The sequence below is a fragment of the Myodes glareolus genome, chromosome 12, assembly GCF_982192425.1.
Source record: "Myodes glareolus chromosome 12, mMyoGla1.1, whole genome shotgun sequence".
In the NCBI taxonomy this organism is placed as follows: Eukaryota; Metazoa; Chordata; class Mammalia; order Rodentia; family Cricetidae; genus Myodes; species Myodes glareolus.
In genome coordinates, this window is record NC_142037.1 from 13,062,938 (window position 1) to 13,088,399 (window position 25,462).

The 25,462-nt window shown below is 43.2% G+C and overlaps 1 protein-coding gene across 1 annotated transcript; it reads right to left on the reverse strand.

The window, feature by feature from the left end:
* Nucleotides 1-111: 111 nt before the first annotated feature.
* On the reverse strand, nucleotides 112-25,227 carry Cgrrf1 (cell growth regulator with ring finger domain 1). Its single transcript, XM_048429999.3, has 6 exons — nucleotides 24,996-25,227; nucleotides 11,770-11,909; nucleotides 6,392-6,569; nucleotides 6,119-6,266; nucleotides 1,267-1,374; nucleotides 112-1,060 (listed from the first exon to the last, which is right to left on the reverse strand). The coding sequence occupies exons 1-6, from the start codon at nucleotides 25,097-25,099 to the stop codon at nucleotides 740-742; spliced, it is 999 nt and encodes a 332-aa protein (XP_048285956.3). The 5' UTR covers nucleotides 25,100-25,227; the 3' UTR covers nucleotides 112-739.
* Nucleotides 25,228-25,462: the final 235 nt, after the last annotated feature.

Here is a 25,462-nt window from a genome sequence, read left to right on the forward strand (position 1 = left end):
GGAGATTTGTCGTGGAGGAAGAAATGTGAGCAAGGCAGTGAGGGCCCCACTGCCCTTCCTGGGCAGAGCACAGTCTGCTAATCTAATCACAGCTGACAACAGAGCCCATAATTGAATGATCCATGAGATTTTATTATCCAGGTGTTATGTGTCTGCCTCCTGGAGATGAGAACCATCTAATCCATGACGCACGGGAACAATCAGAGCTGAGCCTTGTTTATGACTTCAGAACCTATGTGGAAAAGTTAAGACATAGATTTATGTAACTCTAATAAGGAAAATTTGAAACCAAACGAATATTTATAAAAACGTATTTCAGAGACAGTGGAAGGTAAAAAGTCCCTTCCAAACACTTTGCGAATTGGGAGACATATAACTACTTTAAGCAGACTTCAGTCTTCTGACTTCACTCCAGGTTACATGAAAGGAAAAGCAGTCATCCGCCCTAAAACTTGCGTCTCCTGCAATGTCAGCGGATGGATTTGCAGAGTGATTTTCCACATCCACATTACATGAAATCTTCTAGCTGGCAAAAGCCAGATGTTTGCATTCTTCTCAAGAGCTGGGTACGAAGACAGCACTCCAGGGCTCGCCATGCTGAGCAGGAAGAACGTCACATCATCCACAGTGTACAAGTATGAAGGAGAACAGCATTCTCTCTGGCCGTCACGGCTGCAGATTCTGTGTTATGACTGACCCTAAGGACACAAGGTTCTGCACACGCTCCGGCTAGGATGGTTCAGGAGGTTTCCAGCACGTCCTTGTCTGGCTCTTTCTGACTGCAGAGCGCAAAGGATTCCCGCACAAACTGCCGGCACATGGGGCACTGCTTGAAGTAGCACACACAGCTGTCACACAGGCAGGCATGCCGGCAAGGCAGCAGCACCCAGTTCACGCCCCCGTTCTGGCACACCACACAGTCCTTGCTGCTCTCCTCCACTGGCTCCATGTCACTCCCAGCCAGTCCTGCCTTCTCCAACAAGCTCTGCTCGGCATTTCTGTCTGCTGGGGAGGGCCTGCTGGAGGGACTGGGGCTGCTGTTTGCAGACATGAAAAGTTGCTGAAAAGCAAAGAAACCAGTGTGAAGGCGGCTGTGAACTCTATGAAGCCGGGCTCACAAAAGACTGAAGATTCCTAAGCTAGCAAACCCAACAGGCAAGAGTAGTTAACTTCTATATTCTATAGCTAATGAGAAACCATAGTTCTCTTTACAGACAGCCATTCCTCCAACTCTAAAATCAACAAACACTACCTTGTAGGACTTACCTTAAGATCATAAAATTGACCTTGAGCCAGAAGTAAATATTGATACAATATTCTGCAGGGAAGTTTGTAAGTCTTATCAGGAATATGAATTACTGACACCATGGAAATCTAAAATAAAAATTGGACATAAGTCAGTACTTAAAACTATTTCACAGAGAAGTGAAAAAAACAACTGCTTCTCAAACAAGAGATATATTAGAATGTTTACACTAATTTATATAAATCACAGCACTGAAAGGAACCATCACTGACAGATTATTGACACACATTAATTATAATGAAGTTTACAGATTCATTGTGGTCCCAATAAAATCAGTGTAGAAGCTATGTACACTGATTTGAAAAATACTGACATAGAAAAAGGAACATATAAGAAGAGGTAGGAAGGCACTCAATAGTCCAGAGCAGTCTAACCTCATTAAATATTAAATCGTATTGAACTGATTCATAAGTAGATGAATGGAAGAGACAGAAGAAACAGTACAGGAAAAAATAATAAAAAACAAAACAAAACAATTACTTATGTGCAAAAATACAAAGAAGGTGTCATCTTGAAACACAAGGCACAGGGAAGTTTTGTTTATTTTCTTTAAATAAATAATTTAGGGACAACTGGATAACAATTTGGAAAAATGTGTAACTGGATGATTGTCTCATATGGCACACATGTGACACCATGTAACCAATGTGTCTCATATGGCACACACATGACACCATGCAACTGGATGATTGTCTCATATGGCACGCACGTGACACCATGTAACTGTGTCTCATATGGCGCATGTGTGACACCATGTACCTGGATGACTGTCTCATACGGCACACGCGTGACACCATGTAACTGATGACTGTCTCATACGGCACACACGTGACATCATGTACCTGGATGACTGTCTCATATGGCACATTTGTGATACCAGGGCTGGGGAAGAGCACACAGATGGATCCTGGGAGTTTGCAGGCTAGTCTAGCCAATCAGCGAGCTCTGTTCAGTGGAACACCCAACCTCAAAAGCATAACATGCAGAGCAACTGAGGAAGACACCTGATGCTGACCTCTGACCTCCACAGGACATGCCCACATGCACACACTCGTTAACACACTCAAACAAGTGGAAAGTGACTGAAGAGGATGCTCAGCGCTGATCTCTGGACACACACACACACACACACACACACACAGGTATACTTGGTTGTTTCTCACACACTGGCCTGAGACATGTGCCCTGTGCAGAAACTCTGAGATGGCGGGGAGGGCAGAGGGTGGGAGAATTCAGTTCAGGGTATTGGCATGATCTAACTTATACTTCAACTACAGCACAGTGTAAGCAGTACATGCACAGGTTACTCAGGATAAGTCAGTTACACTGGGAACTCCCCTACCATGCAAGCACAGGAGACTAAGTAACTACGGTACACACTCACACACACACTCTGCATATAACAGAGTGTGATGCCAGCCAGAATCACCAACACCACCAACTGCTGAAATCCTGAAAGCTCAAAGACCCTAAAGTCTAAAGCTCCCAAAGATGGAAACCTAGAAATTATAAGCCCAAAAGCTTAAAAATTCTGAATGCTAAAATCCCTTGAAAAATTAAAATGAGGGAACTAGAGAGCCAAATCTTTGGGATGGGTTAGTGTGCCCTCACTTGTATATAGTACAATTACAAAGTGATTAAAAATATCATGTATTCTGCCTGCTCTACAGAGTGAGTTCCAGAAAAGACTCCAAAGCTACACAGTAAAACCCTGTCTTGAAAAAAAAAATAACAAACTAACAAGTCACATATTCCTCTTGCCCTGTCATGCATAGTACTAGAGCTCCCTCCACGGAATTAAAATAAAAAAAGAAGAAAAGAAAAAGCTTAGGGATCTTCTGAACTAAAGACACCTGCTCACACTACGATACCTCCAGTTCACAAACAGTAGATAGTGAACTAGCTTTAGCTAGACATTTGTAAGTCAAACTTATCACAAAATTGAGCACAAGAAACTAATGAGTGTCTCACTTTTGATTAGCAAAGGCACCGTCAAAGTGGTCTCCACTGTTCTGTTTATCCAGTATATGCCATTCATGCCCCTGGAGCACCAGAAATTTTAGAAACTTATCCATTTATGTGTTATTGACTGGAAAAAGCAAAGTGTTTTTATAAATGCTCATCAGAAGATGTGGTGGCCTTCACAAAATAAAATGAATCAATTGAACTGCCACATAATGATGACACTGGGAACTAGATAGGCTCAAGCTTCTGGAAGCAAACTGCAAAGGGTTACCAATAAAATGTTTTATTTTCCACTCAACCAATGCACTTGGTGGAAATTAGACCGTACATCTATTTGCCAACTATACAGAAAGGATGCAAATTTCAGGTTAGGAGCATCATTGCCAGCTCAGCACTCCTTCCGGGTGGTGAAATTCCAGAAGTGCTCAAAGAATCAAAGTCACATTTGCCAGCCAGGGAAGTGATAGACTGGTCTGAAAACATTTGTAAGTACAGTAGCAGGAGACAAACAACAGTGCTACCTGAGAACCAGCTTTATTTTCACCAAATGTGTATTTATCTGAGGTATACAATAGCATGTGCTGATATGGAATGCATAGTAAAATGGTCATTACAGTCACGCAAATTAATACACCCATTACTTTACAATGATTCTCCCTCTCTGTGGCAAGAACACCACATTCTCTTCCAAAATATTCTGAATATCACCAACTCTAGCCTTCATATTAGGTACCACACCTGTAGCTTTATAGCGGGGACCTACACGTCTCCATTCCTCCCCCTCTGGCTCTATTAATCAAGAAAAAAAAAAGCAAAGAAAAAGGTTTCAGTTTGATTTTAAAAAATAAGATTTGAAGCCAGTCATGGTGGTGCACGCCTTTAGTCCCAGCACCCAGGAGTCAGAGGCAGGTGGATTGTTTGAGATCAGCCTGGTCTGCATAGTTTCAAGACAGCTATAGCTACATTGTGAGACCCTGTCTCAAAACAAACAAACAAACAATATAAATAAATAAATAAAATGAAATTTGAGATACTTATCTGCAAATAACGAGTTATATTTTCCAGTAAGAGTCTGTACCTTTCAAAATTCAACACACACTATTTCATAAAGATACTCTGCTTTTTTGTTTTTGTTTTTGCTTTTTTGAGACAAGGTTTCACTGTGTAGCCCTGGCCATCCTGGAACTCACTATGTAGACCAGGCTGGTCTTGAACTCACAGAGATCCACCTGCCTCTGCCTCCCAAGCGCTGGGAGTAAAGGTGTGCGCCACCAGTGCCCAGCAATACTCTGCTTTTTACAAAAGGGTAAAAGTAGGGACCCAGCTCAATGGTAGAGCACTTGCCTATCACAGATGAGGCCTCGAGTCTGACCCCAGCACTGGGGGGAGAGTAGGGCTGGGGTTCTCTCTACTCTGCTTTAGTCTAATAAAGACCTTTGTGCTAACACCCTAGGCTGCTGCTGAAAGGAAACCACAGGCTCATGTTAGTGAATATATTTTGCACATTATACACAAAAGTATAATTAAAATGTCACTGTATCTTTAATAATGAGCAAATACAAGCACCCGGTTTATCTGTCTGTAGCCCTGGCTGCTCTAGAACTTGTTCTGTAATCGAGGCTGGACTCAAACTCACAGATCTGCCTGTCTCTGCCTCCCAAGTGCTGTACTAAAGGTGTGCACCATCATACCTGCAGTTGCCAAAAGAGTTCACCAAAAGTTTGTTAGAGATATGGGCTAAGTTTCTCTGATTAGAAATGCTTAGAAGTAAAAGTGGTCCAGATTTTAGATTTTTCAGATTTGGGTATATTTGCATATACACAATGAGCTATCCTAGAGAAGGAGATGAGCCCCAAGTCTAACCAGGAAATTAATTTGTGCTTTAAGACAATTTATAAACATGGCCTGAAGATAATTTTCAAAAGCATGTTTGGTACACACACTTAACTGTGGCTGGTGAGTGGGGACGGGTTAGTTTCCTGCATGTAGCATGTCTCAGTTTTCAGAGCAGGAAGCTCAACCTATGTGCGTTTCCATCTCACATAGAGGGTGGAGACTCGGAGCCTCTCTGATCTCTTAGATGCTTTTATGCTCCAAACAGGGAACGAACTACCAGTCTAAAGAATCAGTACATAGGGTTGGAGAGATGGCTCAGTGGTTAAGAGCATTGACTGCGCTTCCAGAGGTCCTGAGTTCAATTCCCAGCAACCACATAGTGGCTCACAACCATCTGTAATGAGGTATGGTGCCCTCTTATGGTGTGCAGGCATACATGCAGACAGAACACTATCTATATAATAAACATTTTTTAAAAATCAGTACATAGTGAGAAAACAAGACTCTCATATGACTGAACATAGAGATCCCAAGTGGACAGCACAGGCTTCACAAGGAATCCGACGGACACTGGTGACTTAACTATGGCCCGAGAAGAACAGACCTGGTCATAAAGTCAGGCACTTCCGGTCATAGCGATCCTGATCAACTCAGTCATAAACTGTGAAGAACATACACGTAGCCCAAAGGACATTTTCTCTAAAGCAAATATTACCTAACAGGGAGGACAAAATTAACTTAATTCAACAATAATCTATCTTTTATTTTATAAATAAGCCCCTGTAGTTGTCATCTACAGGGAGTGGGGGTGTGGGGGATCACCATAGTCTGAAGGTGTGTTATAGGTACAAAAATTAAACAGGGACAAACCCATATTTTAATTTTTTAAGACATGTATGTCCAAGACCAAATATATGTTTTCAGAAATTACTTTTTTCCTATCTCAGAAATAATTAAGAATCACCCAAAATCTTGTAAAGGTAAAGTGTTCCAGATGCTCCAGTTACTTACAATATCATAAATTTCCCGATCCTCCTCGTCAGCGAGGGTCAACAGAGCTACCAATGGATAACGAGATCTGGGCACTGGACCAAAGTCGTCAATTTCAGTACCGCTCGGTAATTGGCAATATAGTTCTTCTTTGCTGTGTTTTTTAATACTTTTGAATATGTAAAGGCAAATTGCCAAAAGAAGAAACATATCTTAAAGAGTCAATAACTTGGTAACATTTTACTGTATCCAGTCTCACTTTCTGTGCAGCGGGAGCCCCTGCGAAAAGGATACAAGTACTGCTCTCGGTGGAGGTAGTCACTGTACAGCGCCTCTTCTAATGCTTGCGGGGTGCTTATCCTGAAGCAGTACACGTGCTTCTGAAGGGCTTCGTGGAGCTTTTGGACACTGCACCCCCAGAAGCATGTAAGACGGCTATCTTCAAGGCAATCTGTCGTCAAGGTCATGCCAGCTGCAGAGAATAATCCAGAAAGAGATGGGTGTCACTAATATAATAATAACAAGGGGTAAGAAACAGGCTTTGTTCTGGGTGGTGGCCAAGCTGACGTCAGTTTTTAAATGTTGTTGAAGGACATGTATCTACAAATATAAAAATGTCAATAGCTATGCAGAATTTGAGCAATATAGCAAAGCTTTATTATTATAGTTTATCTTTAGAATGACTGGCCCAATTTTCCTTTTGGTAACTCTAACCGCCTCTTTCCAACAATACATGCAATCATTGTGTGATCAGCACAAGGGTCACACAGGAGAGCAGAACCATCTGAAATGGGTATACATAAACCATGGGGTGGGATGGCAGTAACTGAAGGGAAACACTAAGAAGCAGCTGAGCTTTATTATTAACACACACAAAGGCAGCGTTAATGTCCATTACACAGCAGTGTTCCACGGAATATGAAACAGCCCAAGGACCGCCTAGGGATGCCAACCATGGAGTCTTATAGCAATACTCTTGTTTTCTCCTTGCTTTCAAAGAAGGGAGGTGACAGTGTCAGTGGACTTGTAAGAGGATCACTAAGCGACACACAATTGTACGTGTTGTTTCACGGATGGACTTTATGCTTACACGGTACTTTAAGTGCTATCAATATGATTCTTTTCCTCTCCTTATTAGTGGCAGTTGAAGCATACCAAGTTCAAGTGGCAAGACTTGTAGGGTCTCCTACTGTCTGGAGGGAAACTACCACAGCCGTGTTCAGAGGCGGGATATGTTTGACTAGAACCTACATGCAGTCTGGGTCACTGCTCCTGGTGCAGCAGCTTAGCTTCCGAACCTGGCCTGGGTCCACCAGCAACTCTGCAGGGCTCAGGGTGCCTTTATTGAAGATTTTTCTGCTGCTTGTAACAGGAAGGTGACTGATTTCTCACCTGTTTTAAACATGTGATCAAGAGAAGATGCTGTGAGAAGATCACAAATTCAAGCAGCCGCTTCACAGGATGACCAAGACGGCCCCCTGCCCCTCCTCTGCCTTGCTGATATGTATACAGCAGCGACCCAAGACCACAGTGAGTTCATCAGGCGCAAATTTTAATTAGCAAGAATTCTGCATAGACAACTGGAATGAAATTCCAGTTCAAATATATTTATTTGATTTCAACCAGGTATTAATTCACTGCCAATCGAAAAGTAATCACACTTTCATGTGTCACTAGAACTAGCGCTAGAAGGTAACGGAGAGGAGCACAGCGTCCGCAGAATCTCCTCCACTCTCTCATAACCTCGGCCATCGCAGAGACACCACCTGACGACAGGTCAGCCACTTCTCTGTAGAACCACTCTCCCCTTTCCCCACTTCTCCTGCAGGGGGTTCCCCCTTTCACACATGCTTGTTCCTCCAAATTGCAATGCATACACACAACTGTTTCCATTACTATCACTAACAAAGCTGGGCAGTTGTGAATCAGAAAGGTCAAAGCCAAGTGGGTACGACTTCTTTCAACTGTCTTCATCCAGCACAGCTTCGCTAGGCTAACAGCATAAAGCACCGGAGACATCCCTGGTCTGAGCCATTTAATAAGAGCAACACGGGGCAGGAAAGCCATCCTGTTGCTGTGACACCATGCATGAAGATGATGAGACAGGAGAGGTAAGTTTCCTGGAGAGGAAGGTTCAGGATGCAGGAAGTGGAGGTTGGCAAACCACTCTCCAAATGCTAATGTGTGTTTTCCCTAAGTCTTTTGTTTTATGTTAGCTCTTATTGGATCTGTTAAAACAGAGTGGGCTGGAGTAGGAGGGTTACTTCCAAAGTCTTCCTGAAGCAAATTCATCCAATTCAACTAATAGATACTGAATATCTAACTTATAGTTTAATTAAAGCCTTCATCTAGGGACACGAATTGAACAAAAATCCAAACACAACACTGTTATACAATAACAAAATCTCAGCAGCCTGTTCTAGCAAACCAATTGGCGAGCCTCTCATTTGTTGCCAAGTTACACCACATCCGTAGGTTTGGTCTCTCTCCTGTGCAATCTGTCAGGTACTTGGGATGGAGTGGTGAGAAAAAAAAAATCTGAATTATTAAACTATCTGGGCATGAAAGAAAATAACCTTAAAACCACTATATAGACATCTTAAGACATCTACCTTTCCATGGGCTTTGATCTTGTAACTTCCACTAAAATCCTTTATTCCCACAGAACACAAAGAAGAAATGATTTTTTTAAGTGAGTTCTGTTAGGAGCTGACTCTCAGTGAACACATTCACTTTTCCATCAGTGGAGAGCGTGGGACCAGGGCAGGCTGAGAGCTCCCCTGACTGGCTGTCTTTCATTTGCTCAGACACTGGCAGTCGGCTCTCCTTGAAACTGCTTCTGCCTGAGTGCTGAGGTGACTTCCTCAGTTCTAGCTCCAGAGGAGCGTGCTTCCTCACAGTGCCACCAGCTCCTCTCCCTTCTCAGTGGACTTGCAGATTTGAGGACTGCATGGCAGGAGACACGGCCGATTGGTTTACTAAAGGCAGTCCTTACCTAAGAACCACATGAGACTTTGTAGTGCATTAAAATCTAAAGCTGCTGAGGGGTGGGGGTGGAATTAAACCTTCACTATATAGTCTAATCAGGAATGTACGACCTACTGTTGTGCTTTTTTTGTTGTTGTTTGTTTTTGTTTTTTCAAGACAGGGTTTCTCTGTAGCTTTGGAGCCTGTCCTGGAACTAGCTCTTGTAGACCAGGCTGGCCTCGGACTTACAGAGATCCAGCTGCTTCTGCCTCCTGAATGCTGGGATTAAAGGTGTGCACCACCACATCCCAGAGAGGTAGTTTCTTTATGTCATATCTTAAAATTTATTTTTCTAAAATAAAAAAAAAAGTCAGAATAAACACTTACATACTCTTGAGGGGAAAGGATCTTCATTTCCTTCCGTTTATAGGGTGGTATTATTTATAATTAAGGAGAAAGAATAAGGAATTACATACTTTTTAAGAACTGTAAGTCAAGATTTACCAGCTGAGGCCCACTTGGGGTATATTATGAATTCCAGACCAACCTGCAAGAGCCTGTGAAACAAACAAACAAAGGAGTCGACTCAGACGATGGCCCATGCTGACTAAGGAACCGGTTTCCTGTCAGGGGACAAGTTTTGGGAGTGACAGGCATGAGACTGACTAGAATGGTCCACAAGGCACGCTGTGAAGAAGGAAGCTCAGCTCTGGAGGTGAGTGTGCTCTCCAGTCCAGGACTTGCGCTACAGCACCGCAAGTGGGACGCAGAGGTGGCAACCAGTGACCTTGGCAACAGCCACTTCAGTAGAGCCACCGAGGGGAAGAAAACGACGTTGTTCAGAGAGTAAAAGGGAAGAGGGAGCAAATTTCATAAATCGTGTGTGCACCCGTGCCTACAAACGGCTTTTCAAGGTGAATGTTGAGAATCTTCCTCAGGAACCTCTACCTTCTTCACTGAGGCAGGATCTCTCAAACCCAGAACTCACATACGTCTAGTCTTGCTGGCCAGCTTGCTCTGGAACCCCATCTCCACCTTCTGGAGCTGGAGTTACAGATGGGCCACCACACCTTCCTGACATTTTGTGGGAGCCTGGGGATCTGAATTCTGTTCCTCACACTTGTATGTCCCTGGCCCAAATTTGAAGTTTTTATGTTTGTTTGTTTCTGGTTTTCACAGTTTTGAAGAAAAGAAAATGAAGTAGTAGCAAGAATAAGGTGAAAAGCTAAAAAGATTAGGGTTTCTGTTAAGATTTGAAAGGTGTCAGGAGCAGGCACCTTTACCCAGATTCTGGGGCTGCTTCTGCTCCATCTCCACTGAACGTCACAAAAGCATCTCAAAGCCCACAGGCACAAACCTGAATTCAATACTTTTCCTCCCAACCTGCCATTCCTCCGGTTTTATCCCTGTAAAGGAGCTGTTTCTGGAACCCATGTCAAGTCTTCTAGACTCTTCTCTCTTACCTACCGTCTTAGTTTCCTTCCCTGTCAGAGTGCCCTGATAATAGCAACTTTAGGAACAACGCCGGCTACAGTACAAAGGTGCAGCCATCATGGTAGGAAGTCAAGGCAGCAGGAAGTTGGAGCATCTGGTCACATGACACCCACATCAGAAACAGGGCAGCAAATGTGTGCCCTGCTTACTTCTCTTTGTCTGTACATATCTTAGGGCCAAGGATCAAGGCCAAGCATAATGTGCAGTCTTCTCAATTACCACAGTCAAGATAACCCCACAGGCATGCCCAGAGGCCCGTTCCCCAAGTCATTCTGGATTCTGTCCAGTTGACAGTTAGCACAGATCACCACACCGCCCTGCCCTGTCTTGGAGCCACAAACGGCCTCTTGGTTCTCTCCTGCTCTGTATTCCTCACTTACTTGGGTGCTCTGCTCTCATTCCATCTAGAAGTTTCCTCAAACCCCCAGCAATCACCTACTTACCTTTCAATCAAGACTATTAGGGAATGGGGAGAAGGGGGACAGGAGTGTCTACACACTCTTCTCTACAAGACTTCCTAAACATCTCTACTGCAGCAAATGCAACGCTTTTGCCTTTATAATTCAACTCAGTGGCTCCTAAGTAGACCTAACAAACACAGAAACAAACCTGCCAACTGTAATTATCACATCAAAAATAACATATTATAGCCAGGCATGGTATCACTCGTCTTTAATCCCAGCACTTAGGAGGCAGAGACAGGTGGATTCCTGAGTTCAAGGCCAGCCTGGCAGCCTGGCCTAGAGAGTGAGCACCAGAACAGTAAGGGGCCAGGTCTACACAGAGAAACCCTGTCTTGAAAAAAATGAAAACCAAACAAACAAATCCCATATTATATGAAAATATTGTATACTAAAATATAATAATATCAGACTAAAAAATCAATTGTTTTTAAAAAGGTGAGCAACCTCAAACTTAATGTTCAGACACATTTTATCACTTTTTATTTCACTGAAGACCACAAATGTGGGGCTATGTCTTAACAAACCTGTTTACTGCCCTGAAATGCTGCATTCTGCTCCTTCCGCATACATGTCTCTATTACTGGATAAACACTCCCAGGAGAAAGCTTATGAACTTTAATCTTTACACTGCAACATGCAGTTCAGTGAATGGTGACGTTGAATGAAGAGAAAGCAATAGAGAAAGAAAACAGAAGGGTTAATGACAGGGGACTAGAGATCAAGGAAAGCTTTGGAAAAGCCACCAACCTGCTAGGGAAGCTGAGGACGAGTTAGTGATCTCTAAGCCAAAAGGGTTCTTGACTTGTCTCATTTGTTTCTTGAAAGTTCTTGTGCTGAGCTGGGTCTCTTCTGAATTCCTCAGAATCACCGGAACATCCCAACCAAACCTATAGAAAGGAAAACATAAAACACAGCTTCAACAAATCTGAAATTCTGGCCACGTAAAGTTTTCAACGCTGAGACTTTGTCATTGATGTTCTCTTTTGGTTTGTTAGTTAGTTTGTTTTGGTTTGCATTTTGGGCTTTTTGTTGTTGTTGTTTAAATTTTATTTTATTGGGGGGGGTTTCAAGGGCAGAGGGTGACTATGAAGGGTCACGGGGAGATGGACAGGGCAGGGAGAGCAATGTGAAATCCACAAAGAATAAATTTAAAAAATCTTTTTTTAAAAAAAGTACATTAGGCTTCATTACATATTCCTTCTGAAAATAAGAACCAGGAAAGAAGACTCAGTCGCTTATTTTTTGTTGTCTTGCAGAACCAATCTAGAGGTTCTGCAAGACAACAAATCTTGAGGGAGGTCAGAGGTCTCGCAGAATTGCACTGTATCATTTGACTGAATAAAATCAGCATGCTCCCGAAAATAAGCAGCTCTTTCCTTTGAATTGTGGGTAACAATGTGAGAGCTCAGTGATTATAGGTGAATTATACTTAGAATAAATAACATGGCCATTATTGAACCAAATACTCAAAAGATATAAAAAACAAATGTTTACTCAATATACAGACTATGTTATGAGTTATAAGGCCTGGGAACTATCAAAATATCAAACAGTCGTTTAGAATTTCTAAAATAACAAAGCAAAATGTCAAATACAGACTTTCATTCACATAATGTCTTTTAAAGGTCAAAGGCACTATGCAAGAGCAGGAACTGCGACAATCCACACACAACAAGCTTCCAAACAAAGAAACCAAATGAAATATCTAGTAAAATTACAAACCAGGCAAGTTTACTCAGCCTAAACAGAGTGCCCTAAAATAAATCCACAGTTGGTGCTCAGTTAGAACCTCCAGCTCTTTTCTGCACAATCTGAGAATCCCCATTCCGCCCCCACACACACACACACGCTCCAAATCCGACCCTCTCAGAGAATCTCCAACAAAGGAAAGGTACCAAAAGGCCCAGTTCCACCTTTTAGAAGTTGCTGCAGCAGCTCCTCCCATGAAGGTGCCTAAAGCAGTCAGCTTTTGTCCACACTTGGGCACAACCCCAGCTTGTAGCTGACAGGTCATCACCCTCACCTACAGGGTGTATAACTTTCATGCTTTAGTTCAGCGTGCTTGACTTCTCAGGCTTCGATCTCTGGGACTGGAGACCTCACCCAGGAGTTGCTTTGCAAATAAATCTGTTTTTTTACTTTTTCAATTCGACTTGATCTAGCTTACTACATTGGCAGAGAAACCTATTATCTGACTACAGAAAACCTATTCGTTGGACCACTGGACTTCACCCAGAGTGCCCTAACATGTTTCAACAGCTGAATCAGTGGACTTCAGCTATGTTCATACTCTGATTACATCCTTCTCTCCAAATAGACAGCACTGACAGGGAAGAAAAAAAGAAACAGAAAAGAGTCTGCGAAAACAAGTTGACAAACTGGCATAGTCCAGGGAGAGTGCATTCATAGCACTGAAAAGAGACAGGTACATTGCTATAACTATGTGGATAACTTTCAAAATATAAAGGCTGGAGAGATGGCTCAGCAGTTAAGAGCGCTGGCTGCTCTTCCTGAGGGCCTGTGGTTCAATTCTCAGCATCCCCATGGCAGCTCATAACTGTCTGTAAGGGCTCCAACAGTCTTTTCTGACCTCTGTGGGCACCAGGCAAACAAACGGCACACATACATATAGACATGCAAAACATCCACACAAAAAATTCTCAAAAATATATCAAAAGAGATACAGTATGATTATGTAATATGAAACCCTAAAAGAGGCTAAACTAACCTATGAAATAAGAAGAGCAAGGTTGTTTCTGAGTGTATAGAGCAGGGGTTCCTGGGCAAGTGCCTGAAGAACCTATCAGTGTGTGGTGCTCAATTTGGGATTGTCTAGATGTATTTGGTAACACGGGACAATTAGCATCTTCAGATCTGTACATTCCACTGAAGGTAAACATCACTTCACTAGCACTTGGGAGACAGAAAGAAGCAGGCAGATCTCAGAATTCAAGGCCAGCCTGGTATACAGAGTTTTAGGACAGGCCATTTGGGGGTGGGGGGACCATCTTGATAAAACAAAAACAAACAAACAAAAATCCCAGAGGGGTTAGGTCACTGGGGAGTGGGAAGACAGCTCAGTGGGTAAAGAGCTGAGTGAGGGCCTGAGCTAGAATCCATGTAAAGCTGCCGTGGGAGTGTGTATCTGTGCAGTGCTCCAACAGTAAGACAGCGAGGAGACAGGAGAATCCCCAGAAGCCTGCGGTGCAACTAGACTGGCAGAAGCAGTGGAACAAAGAGATCCTGTCTCAAACAGGACAGAAGCGGAGGACTCCCTGGAAGAGGCTGCCTTTTACTTTCAGGTGCACACTGTGGAACATGCATATGCACACATGCATGCACACATGCACACACACACATGCACACATGTATACACGCACAGGGAGGCACTGAACATACAAAATTAAAAAGAACTATAAACAAAACACTGAGCTGCTGTAGAACAATCTTTTTGTACACTATGAATATGCATTACTCTCATTTGCTAATAAAAAGCTGATTGGCAGATAGCTAGTCAGAAGGACACTGACCTTGAGAATCAGACTAAGAGAATTCTGGGAAGAGGAAGGGTGGAGTTAGATAGTTGCAGCAACTGCAGAGAAGCAAAATGACGCTGCTAAACAGAGAAAAGGCACCAAGGCATGTGGCAAACCATAGACAAGAATTATGTGTTAATTTCAGTGTAAGCGTTAGCTAGTAACACGCATGAAGCCTGAGCTGAGCACTTATAACTCACATCCAGCATCTGAGCTGGTTATTGGGACCCAGAAGTTGGGACAGGAAACACCGATTACATGGAACTTCAGCTGGTGATAGTCATATCCTAGAACTTCGGGGTGAAGAAAACAATTTACTTTGATGTACAGCCTGGAATAAGATGAACACATGATTGTAGAGTAAGAAGGGATGAATAGGCAGATATGCAGTGTAATAAATGTTGATGGTAGAATCTAATTATGTATGTTGTCTATGTTATTTTCTCCTGTGTCCTGAATGTTTGAAAATCCATATAATAAAAAGTTGGAGAAAAGGAGATCTAGCTGGGTTTCAAGGCAACTATTTTTAGGGAGAATGCACTGGACAAGGCTACTGGGATGGACTGATGGGATCTATGCCTGGAGCAGTGCTAAGAAACTAAGCCTACAAAGGCCAGCATGGGCCAGGCATGCAATGCAAGGCTTAGGACAAGGCTCACACTGAGAGCGGGTTGGGTCACTGTCAGTCTGCAACAGTGTCATTGCAATCCCTTGTCCTAGGCTGGATGTCTAAACATCTAGCAATAGATAATTATAAAATAGTAAAACAGTAAAGGTAAGAAGAGAAAAAAACCCTTCCACTAATATTTAGATGGTAAACTAAAATTTCATAATAAACTATCAATCTCGTGACAAAGGGAAGCCAATAAAATTAACAAGCAGAATAGACAGTTACTTAAGATGATGGACCTGATTTTACTGAAGTTAGATGAGGCTTCTGTGGTCCAGCCAAGGAAGAGGAAAAGTAAGCCTCTAGTAGATCAAACTGTTTCTAAGGAAATTAACTGACCCAGTACAAAGCTTAGGAATAATGCAAGAATGTATAAGATAATGGCCCAACAATCCCTGAGGAAAATTTATGTTTCCAATGTTTATTGTGCTTTAAAAAGTTAATTGGCATGTAAAGAAGCAGAAAATATTAACCATAAAGAGGAGATAAATGAATCTATAGAAAAGTATAAAAGTGTTAAAGATGTCAGGATCTTTCTTTTTATACAAGGTGATCTACTAAGCTGGCCTCGAACTCACAGAGATCCACCTGCCTCTGCCTCCTGAGTGCTGGGATTAAAGGCATACACTGCCACTGCCTGGCTTCAAGCTGATAATTTTTATCTTTTAACTGGGAACATTTCCATAATTGTCATGACTGTATTCTATGCACTCAAGAATGCTAATGAGATTAAAAACTGTACAGACGTAGAAAACAGTTTAAAACACTCAAATCAGGTGCTGGAGAGATGGCTCAGCAGTTAAGAGCACTGACTCTTCTTCCAGAGGTCCTGAGTTCAATTCCCAGCAACCACATGGTGGCTCACAACCATCTATAATGAGATCTGGTGCCCTCTTCTGGGGTGCAGGTACACATGCAGGCAGAATACTGTATACATAATAAATAAATCTTTAAAAAAAACACTCAAAAAAATAAAATAAAATAAAAAAAACACTCAAATCAGTTTTTACAGATGACCAAGGCAATGTCTGAGGTAAAGAATATGCTGATCAGGCTTTACAACAGATCAGACACTGAAGAATGGAAGAGGAAGCCATGTGAAGACACTATGATAAAAATGCCCCCAGACAAGGGCTAGGAGTGTGCCTTGGGGTATACTGCCCACCAAGAATGAGGCTGTAGCCTCAATTCCCAGGAAAACACAGACAGAGACAGAGAGAGAAAAAGGCAGAGTCTCTGTCTCTCAAAATAAAACAGAAAGAGAAAAGAAAATTGAACAAAAATGAAACATCCAACTGACAAGTGTAACCAATATCTACAAGATACAAAGTATCTTTAAAATGTTAAGTGAAAATTAAAGACAGACTAAAATCCTCAAAGGAATCTCAAAGTTGTTGCTAACATGCCAACATAGTCATTTAACTCATGCAAATGAAGAGTAACAGATCGGGGAAGGTGATGTGGGAGCCCCCTCCCCTCCATATGCTGTGATTACCATTAATGAATAAAGAAACTGCCTTGGCCTGTTGATAGGGCAGAACTTAGGTAGCAGGGAGGACAGAACTGAATGCTGGGAGAAAGAAGGGAAGAGTCATATAGACACCATGGAGCCGCTGGAGACAGACATGCTGAAACTTTAACCAGTAAGCCACTGTCATGTGGTGATACACAGACTATTAGAAATGGATTAAATTAAGATGCAAGAGTTAGCCAATAAGAAGTTAGAGCTAATGAGCCAAGCAGTGTTTTAATTAATAGTTTCTGTGTGATTATTTCAGGTCAAAGCTAGCCGGGCAGCCAGGAATGAACAAGCAGTGGCTCCTTGTAACAGGAAGGAACAAATCCAGACAAATCAAATAAAAAAAAATTGTAAGGGACTGGAGAGATGGCTCTGTGGTTAAGAGCACTGGCTGCTCTTCCAGAGGTCCTGAGTTCAATTCCCAGCAACCACATGGTGACTCACAGTCATCAATAATGAGATCTGGTGCCGTCTTCTGGCCTGCAAGCACACATGGAAGGAATGTTGTATACTAAATAAATCTTTTAAAAAAATTGTAAAATAGTGGACCTAACTCCAACCACCCTAATTATCACATCAAATGCAAATGATTCAAATTCCCTAACTAAAAGATTGGGATGTTCAGACTGGAGAAAAATGCAATGCCAGGTAAATGAGACACATATGAAACTCCCTTAAAATAGATCTTAAGTAGAGGATGGAAAAAGATATTCTTGTTAATACCAACCAAAAGAAAGCCTGAAGTCCTGGGATGTGGCTCAGAGGTAGTATGCCTGAATGCTTAAGATGCTAAATTTAATCCTGAAGAAAAAAATGAAAAAAGGGGGAGAGAGGAGGCTAGGAGAGGAAGAGAATGAGCAATGAGCAAGCTGGCTGTAGCGGCTATGCTACTAATAGACGGCAGAAACCAGGGCAGAGATTATAGGAGTAAAAAATAGCACTGTTTCATAATGAGAACGGAGTTAATTTATCAGACACAATAATTCTAAATGTTTATGCATTCACAGATAGTACTTCAAAATACAAAGTGAGAGAGAGAGAGAGAGAACTCTAAAAATAGAGAAAAATACATAGAGATTTCCATACTCTGAACCAATGCAATAATTGGTAGCACCAACCAAGAGATAGAAAATCAGTAAGGAGACCAAGAACTTGACTAGCACTATCAACCTGTTTGACCTGTTGATAATTCCATAGTATCTCACCAAGAAGCAGCGAGGATCACCCTCTAACTGCACTAGTAAAGACAGACCAACTCTGGCCTATAGGTTATAAACATCTAAGATTTTGAACTGGCTAAAAATTAAAACATAGGTATCAACTCTGTGTGATGCTGATACTCCTGTACTTAAGAGGGACACCTAGATGCCAAAAAAGAGAAACCTTGAGCTGTCTCAAACTTACTGAACCAAGTTTCAATCAGTCCAACAAGTATGTGGGGCTCCAGGAACCCTCGAGCAAATATCCAAATGGATGTATCTGGTCTTGGAACATTCTATCCTTCTCTAACCACCCTAACAATGTCTCCTATGGAGTGCAGTTTCTATAAACCAGTGGCTCTCAACCTTCCTAATGCTATAGCGACCCCTTAATACAGTACCTCATATTGTGGTGACCCACAAACATAAAAGTATTTTCATTGCTACTTCATAACTGTCATTTCGCTACTGTTACAAAACACAATGGAAATATCTGTGATTTTCAGAGGTCTTAGGTGACCCCTGTGAAAAGGTCATTGGACCGCCAAATGGGTCGAGACTTACAGGTTAACAACCATTGCTATAGACACAGATTTACAAGTAGAATGGGCTATTTCTCACAAGATCAGGTTTTTGTCCTAGTGGATGGGGATCTTGGATTGGGACAAATGATAGGACTCTTTTGTGTTTATCTTTTTAGAAAGCAGCTGTCCTAATGGTCCTGCCATAAGATCTTCACGCCAGGAAACACTGACTTTCCCACTCATGGTAAGCAGGCTGCATCCATAAGTAAAAGATGCTCAGAGCTCTCAGCTTTAAACTGGACCTGGTGGCTCATTCCTGTAATACCAGCACTCTAGAGAGAAGCTAAGGCAGGAGGACTTGTCCAAGTTCAAGGTACGCCTGGTCTACCTAGTGAGTTCTAGGCCAACCTGGGCTATATAGAATATGTAACACTGAAAAAACCATGTGAGGGTTGGAGAGATGGCTCAGAGGTTAAGAGCACTGTCTGCTCTTCTAGAGGTCTTGAGTTCAATTCCCAGCAAGCACATGGTGGCTCACAACCATCTATAATGAGATCTGGTGCCCTCTTCTGGCAGGCAGGCACATGGAGGCAGAACACTGTATATAAAACAAACAAACAAACAAAAAACCAAAAAACTGCCAGGTTTCAGCAAGGTTGACTACGGGACACAGAACAAAGGGTTTAGAGCCCTCAGAAACTCTGTGACTCTCTAAGAGAGTAAGTTTGTTTACTTCCTGTAAATCCTCCAACAAACCCTGGGCATCCCATCATAGCACTAATGTACAGTCACAGCCCTCAGAATCCCCAGTGCCAGACAGTCAAGTACTATAAAGACTTGATCCCCAAAAGTACCTAATTCAGAGACCACTTCATCACAATCAACCAAAGGCATCTTTATTTAAGTTAATCCCAAAGCCATTACATGCAATGGATTACTGAGCTCTCATTTCTCATTTGCAAGGAACTGAAGAATATCCCAATAACAATTAGGTGTCCAAGTTATAATCAACTCAACTCTCAAGCTCTATCTTTGATGGGATTTTGTCTAAGAATCCTCTTCTGAGTAATACTTTATCAGTCATAGTCTATTCAGGAGACTGAACAGAAAGCAATGAATGCATTGAAAACCATTAAGTAGCACTGGAGATGGAACTCAGTTGGAAGGGTGCTTGCCTAGCAGTGGGAGACCCTGTCACCAGTTATTATCCCTGAGACAAAGTCATGGAAGAAAGAAAAATTTGGAGTTGGGACCCTATGGAGCTGCAACTCCAACACAAACAAATAAGGCTGATGTAGGAAAGCTGAACACTATAAACTGGGCCCAGAGCCACTGCCAGAATGGAGCACTGCTGTGACAGAAGATATACAAGGACCAAACAGAAACTGCTGTGGGAGCACATTCTGTTCCTTTGGCCAATAGCTTTTAAGATACCAGCCCACTTGGGTGTGGTCTCTTATACAGTAACAGCAGAGGAAAACACGTGCTGCTCCCTCTTACTTCCGGCTCCCGCTTCGGGCTGCTAGACTCTGTTCCTGTTCATTCAGAGGACTGTTGTCTAGGGCAGTAATCTATAAGTTTTCCCCTTAAATAAATAACCCTTTTATTATCCACAATTCTGAACTGGTGTGGGGTTGTTTTGTGACTTGCGTCATCACAGAAACAATGTGCCCCTTGGTGCTCTCCAGACCTCCAGTCTGTATCTTTCTTGGAGAAGCATTGTCAGCAGACAGCCAGCAAAGGAAACAGCGGTCCAGAGTTCTGTTCCGCTTCACAGGCAGAGTGTATGGGAGAGCTGTTAGGCTGACAGTCAACCTTACTAAATTGTGGTGCAGAGGAGGCAGGGAATTGCTGCCAAGTGATTTTTTTTTTTGATAATTATTTGTATAAAGCACTTGAGGACACCTGTGTAAATGGAGACCAATCTGTTTCCCAGCCACCCAGACCCGAATATTCACACAGAAACTATATTAATTACAACACTGTTTGGCCAGTGGCTCAAGCGTATTCCTAGCTGGCTCTTGCATCTTGAATTAATCCATTTCTATTAATCTGTATATCACCACAAAGTTGTGGCTTACAAGTAAGATTCTGGTGTCTTTCTCCTTCAGTAGCTACATGACATCTGCCTGATTCTGCCTTCTTTCCTCTTCTATCTCTGCTTGGATTTCCCACCTAACTCTATTCTGCCCTTCTGCCAGTTGCCTCAAAGTGAAAATCTGATCAATTGAGCTTCTGTTAGCTCTGAATCTGCACTGGGCCTCTGCTAGGATATCCTCTTACATGTCTGTTACATCAACTCCAGGAAGGTACTCGATAGCATCTGGAGGAAAGGACTTTGGGAAACAATGAGGTTCTACAGGTACCCAGAGAAAATCATAAGGATACTAGAAAATGTCTATAGAGATACCTTTCCATCAGTCAAAGTCTGTGGAGAACTGTGATCAACTAAAGACAACTGTAGGAGTGTCAGGGGAGCGTCCTCTCACCACTACTCTATAATACAGTCCTGGAATTAATAACAGCAACAGCCCTGGAGGGTGAGGAGATAGGCGTGCAGATAGGTGGTATGCAAATCAATAACTTGTGTTTCGCCGACGATACAGCAGTACTTTGCTGAAAGTCCAAACAAGCTGCAGGCCATGCTAAATAGAGTGGTGGAAGCCAGTGAAAACTTGGTATGAAAGTAAACATGGAGAAGATTGACATACAACACATGAGAAGGGCGCACAAGCATGTTAACACTGTAATAAAGAATCAGAACCTCCAGCAAACAGTCAGCATTGTCTGTCTGGGAGGAAACCTCAGTTCAAAGGAGGGAACTATTTCAGACACCAAGAGGTGAAATGGGGACAGCGAGGGCTGCATTCCAAGCACTAGGAAAGGTTTGGTCACATAATGACAACAGCAAAATCACAAGTATGTGAGACACTTGTCTCGAGCTGCCTTCTTTACAGCTCTGAAACCTGGACAGTGAAGCACTCCCTGGACAGCTGCTCAATGTGTTTGAGATGGCATGTCTCAGGAGACTTCTAGGTGTCACACGAAGAGATGGGCTGCACAATGATGACATTAAGAAACATCTCCATCTACAGAGGGACGTAAACTACAGAATACGGCAAAGGTGCCTGAGATACTTCAGCCATGTTATGAGAATGAATGACGCGGATTCCTGAAGACAGCACTGTTTGGAGGAATGAGTGCACGGGATAAGGTGAAGAGGAACGGCCAAAAAAAAAAAAAAACGCTGGATACACAGCATAAAGGAAGACTGTGGAACCTTGCGTGTGACAATAACACAAGCATCTAGGACTGCCCAGGGTAGGAACAACTGGAGATCCGCCACAAACGGGGTGCCCATGCATGCTTAAGCATTGCTGGGGCATAAGTGATGATGAAATGATACATTTGCCCTGCCATAGGCCAAAGCAGCTTCGTTATTAATCAATGGTAATAAAACATATCCACAGCATACCTGACTGATGCTTTGGAGCTCACAGAAGCCACCATGGAGACTAAAAGACATATAGTTCCTGTAGTGTGATTCTTTTTCCTACTGTTATTGGGATCTAAAAATCAGATGCTCCTGTTCTTTGAGCATGCTCACCAGCACAGGTGTGCTGCGGGAGCTCCTTCTGCTCCTTCAGCCAATAGCCACTGAGATGCCAGCCCACTGGGGTGTGGTCTCTTTATCCTTAAAAAGCAGCTCTCTTCCTCCAGCAACTAGACTTCTTTCCTGGCTGTAGTGTAGGACAGGGTTCTCAAAGTTTTTTTTCCCCTCAAATAACCCTTTAAATCCAAACTAGTGTGGGATTGTTTCGCGCATTACAGGTGGGCACGGCCCGGTGGAGAGAAGCAACAGGCAAGAACCCCAGCTGTAAGGGGTAAAAATCATGACTTCGAGAAACAGATAACCAGTAAAGATTGAACTGCAGCCATTACCAAAGTGAGACGACAGGGATGAAAAGTGTAGCACTTGACAGTTTATCTCTGTTGCCTTGGCTGTGATTGAGAAAGATGTTCCTAAGGTTAACATGGTGTCCAAGCTACCACCATTTCTAGTAGATAAATCTCGCTTTGGGTTAGTTTGTAAAGCGCACATAAAAAAGCTTATCTATCCAGATGAAGCTAAGCCAAGTGGGAAGAATGGTTGTTTAGGTTCACCATAACTGGTTAGATCCAAATCAGGATGGAGGTCGCTGGCACTTAGTTACAAGGTCTTGCAGCCTAAGCAGTGCTCAGCCCAGACTTCAAGAAACAATATGTCAATAGACACTTGCAACACTCCTGAAACTTAGACAAGAGGCAGTGAAATAGTCAAATAGTTATTGTACATTCAAATCAAGTCTTAGCGATACAGATGGAGGCCCGCGTTGGAGCACCGAACTGAGCCCCCCAAGATCCAAACGAGGAGCAAAAGGAGGAAGAAAATGATGAAGGACTGCGAGGGATACTATCACCCACTGATACAAGGGGTCGGATCTAATGAGAGTTTACCAAGGCCAGATGGACCGTGACTGAACGAGCATGTGATCCAACCAGATTCTCTGAATGTGGCCGGATTTTCTGAATGTGGCTGGCCTGCAGTCTTTCCGAGAAGCCATTGACAATGACACTGGGACTGGTTTCCTCTGCATATACTGGATTTTTGGGATCCAGTCTGTTTGGATGCTCACCTTCCTGGACCTGGAGTGAGGGGGGAGGAACTTGGACTTCCCACAGGGCAGGAGACCCTGACTTCCCTAGGGGACAATGAGGGAGGAGGAGAGGGAGGGGGGGAGTGGGAGGGTGTTGGGAGGAGGGGCGTAAATGGAAACTTTTTATAATTTAATAAAATTACAAAAAAAAAAAAAAATAAATAAATAAATAAATAAAACAAACAAATCAAGTCTTAGACCTGGCAGAGCCAGGTTGTCTGACTCCAGTGTCTGCCTTTTAGCCAACACACACACACACACACACACACACACACACACACACACACAGAGAGAGAGAGAGAGAGAGAGAGAACGAGCGAGAACGAGAGAGCACACTCCTGGCTTGCCTTTACCTTAGGATGCCAGCATTATGTCCAATATGAATTCAACCCTTTTCCCCAAAGATAGATGTCTAAGAGATAGAATTTATTGGCCTATTTATCAACACATAATGTAATTATCAACTAGATACCAATTTTCCCTATAGAGGAAGATTGTATTGAATATTATATATACTATATATTATATTAGTATTATAGTTCTTTAAAAACTGTGTATTATGATTACCTTTTTCACTTGGGAAACATCTCCCTATTACAAGCTTCCTTGAAGTAAATGACAGCAACTAGAACCTGAAAGGTTGCTGGCAGTGGTGGCCCACGCCTTTCATCCCAGCACTTGGGAGAAAACCCTATCTCAAAAAACAACAACAAAGAACCTGGAAGGTTAATAATAAATAACACTTTAGGATCCAGGCATAGTGGCACACTCCTCTAATCCCAGCACTTGGGAGGACTGCATGCCATCCTGAAACCACCTATCTTAAAGAGAATAAACAATGTGTGTAAGACCGAGCTTCATCTTACCCGGCTCACATCAAGTTTTACACTGTACCATGGGGGGAGGTGTCAGCTGGAAATGTTACATTTTCCTTCTTTTCCAAAGGTGGTATCCATTTTCAGAAGCTGACAGGGACCTGTGCCTGTCTTTAAAGTGATGATGAATATGTAATCAAGTGGTATTTTTTAGCTTGATTTACAAAGCCCGCTTCAGTCCCAGTCCTGTCTGCTTTCTGCTCATGCGGAATGCATTTTCATGCATTCCCTTTCTCAGGTCTGTTTGTTTGTTTTTCCCTCAAAATCCTTGTTCTCTAGCTGTAGCTCACGTCTCTTCGGTAAGGTCCTCTTCCGGCCATAACTCTTGTTCACTTAGAAACAGTGTTCGACACATTTGGATCCACCGTCTTTTCAAGAGCTATGAAGGCTACAGTCTAGAACAACCGCTGGCTAGTTCCATGGTCTCAACTAGCTGTGTAGATAAGGCTGGCCTAAACAAGATACAGACACATCTCCTTTAGAGAAACACCGGAGACTCTCCGGGGTTATGTAACTCTCTGAGAAGTAAAATGCCTCCAACCCATAGAATAACTTACTCCTAAAATCTCGCTACTCTCAAAAATCGTGCTCTCAGCTAAAGATCACTTGAAAAAAAGTGCTTTCAATTCAAGTCATTCAATTACCGAATGGTAGCTACAGAATTCGGGTAAAAGTTCCTCCGAAAGATATTGAAATCAAGCAACGGTCAGTTTAGGTGAAAAACACAGTCAAGCTCATTAGTAACCAACCCATCTGGGCCCTATGGGACGGGTGACCAGTCTCACTGGGTACGGAGGAGGCCCCGGCCCGGGACAAAGCCTACGGGACCCGCACTCTGACCCCGCACAGGACCAAGCTCTCCCGAAGCGGTCCGTCTCACCGGGGCAGCAGCCCGGCCTGAGCCACCCGAACACGGACCGCACACACGGCCGGCGGTCCCTTCGGACACTCACCATCCTAGGACCAAGCCGGTGGTGACGATGAAGCAGGTGAAAACCACCGCGATGTAGAAGAGCGGGGAGTATTCATAGAGCGTTACCAAGAACACTGCGGCCATCAGGGTCTCCTAGGCTCAGACCGGCCCAGCCCGGCCGGTCGGGACCAGAGCCGGTATGGCGCCCCAGAGCGGACAAACTTTGTAGGTCCTCTCTCGCCCAGGCTTCTGGGGAGCTGGAAGCTGCGGCCACCGGAACCAGGATGCCAATCACAATGTTGATAGCAGGCACGCCACGCCCCTCCGGCTCCCGTCCCGACTATTGGCTGCGTAGAGGGAGCAGCCTCGCCCCGCCCATTCCAGGTCCCGGGGTTGGTGGCCTGAGAGAACTCCTCCAGCCTGACCCAGTTCGCAAATTCCAAACCGCAATTTGGGGGATAAAACTTTAGCTGTTGCAGATTCTCAGGTGCGCAAGGAAACCCTACA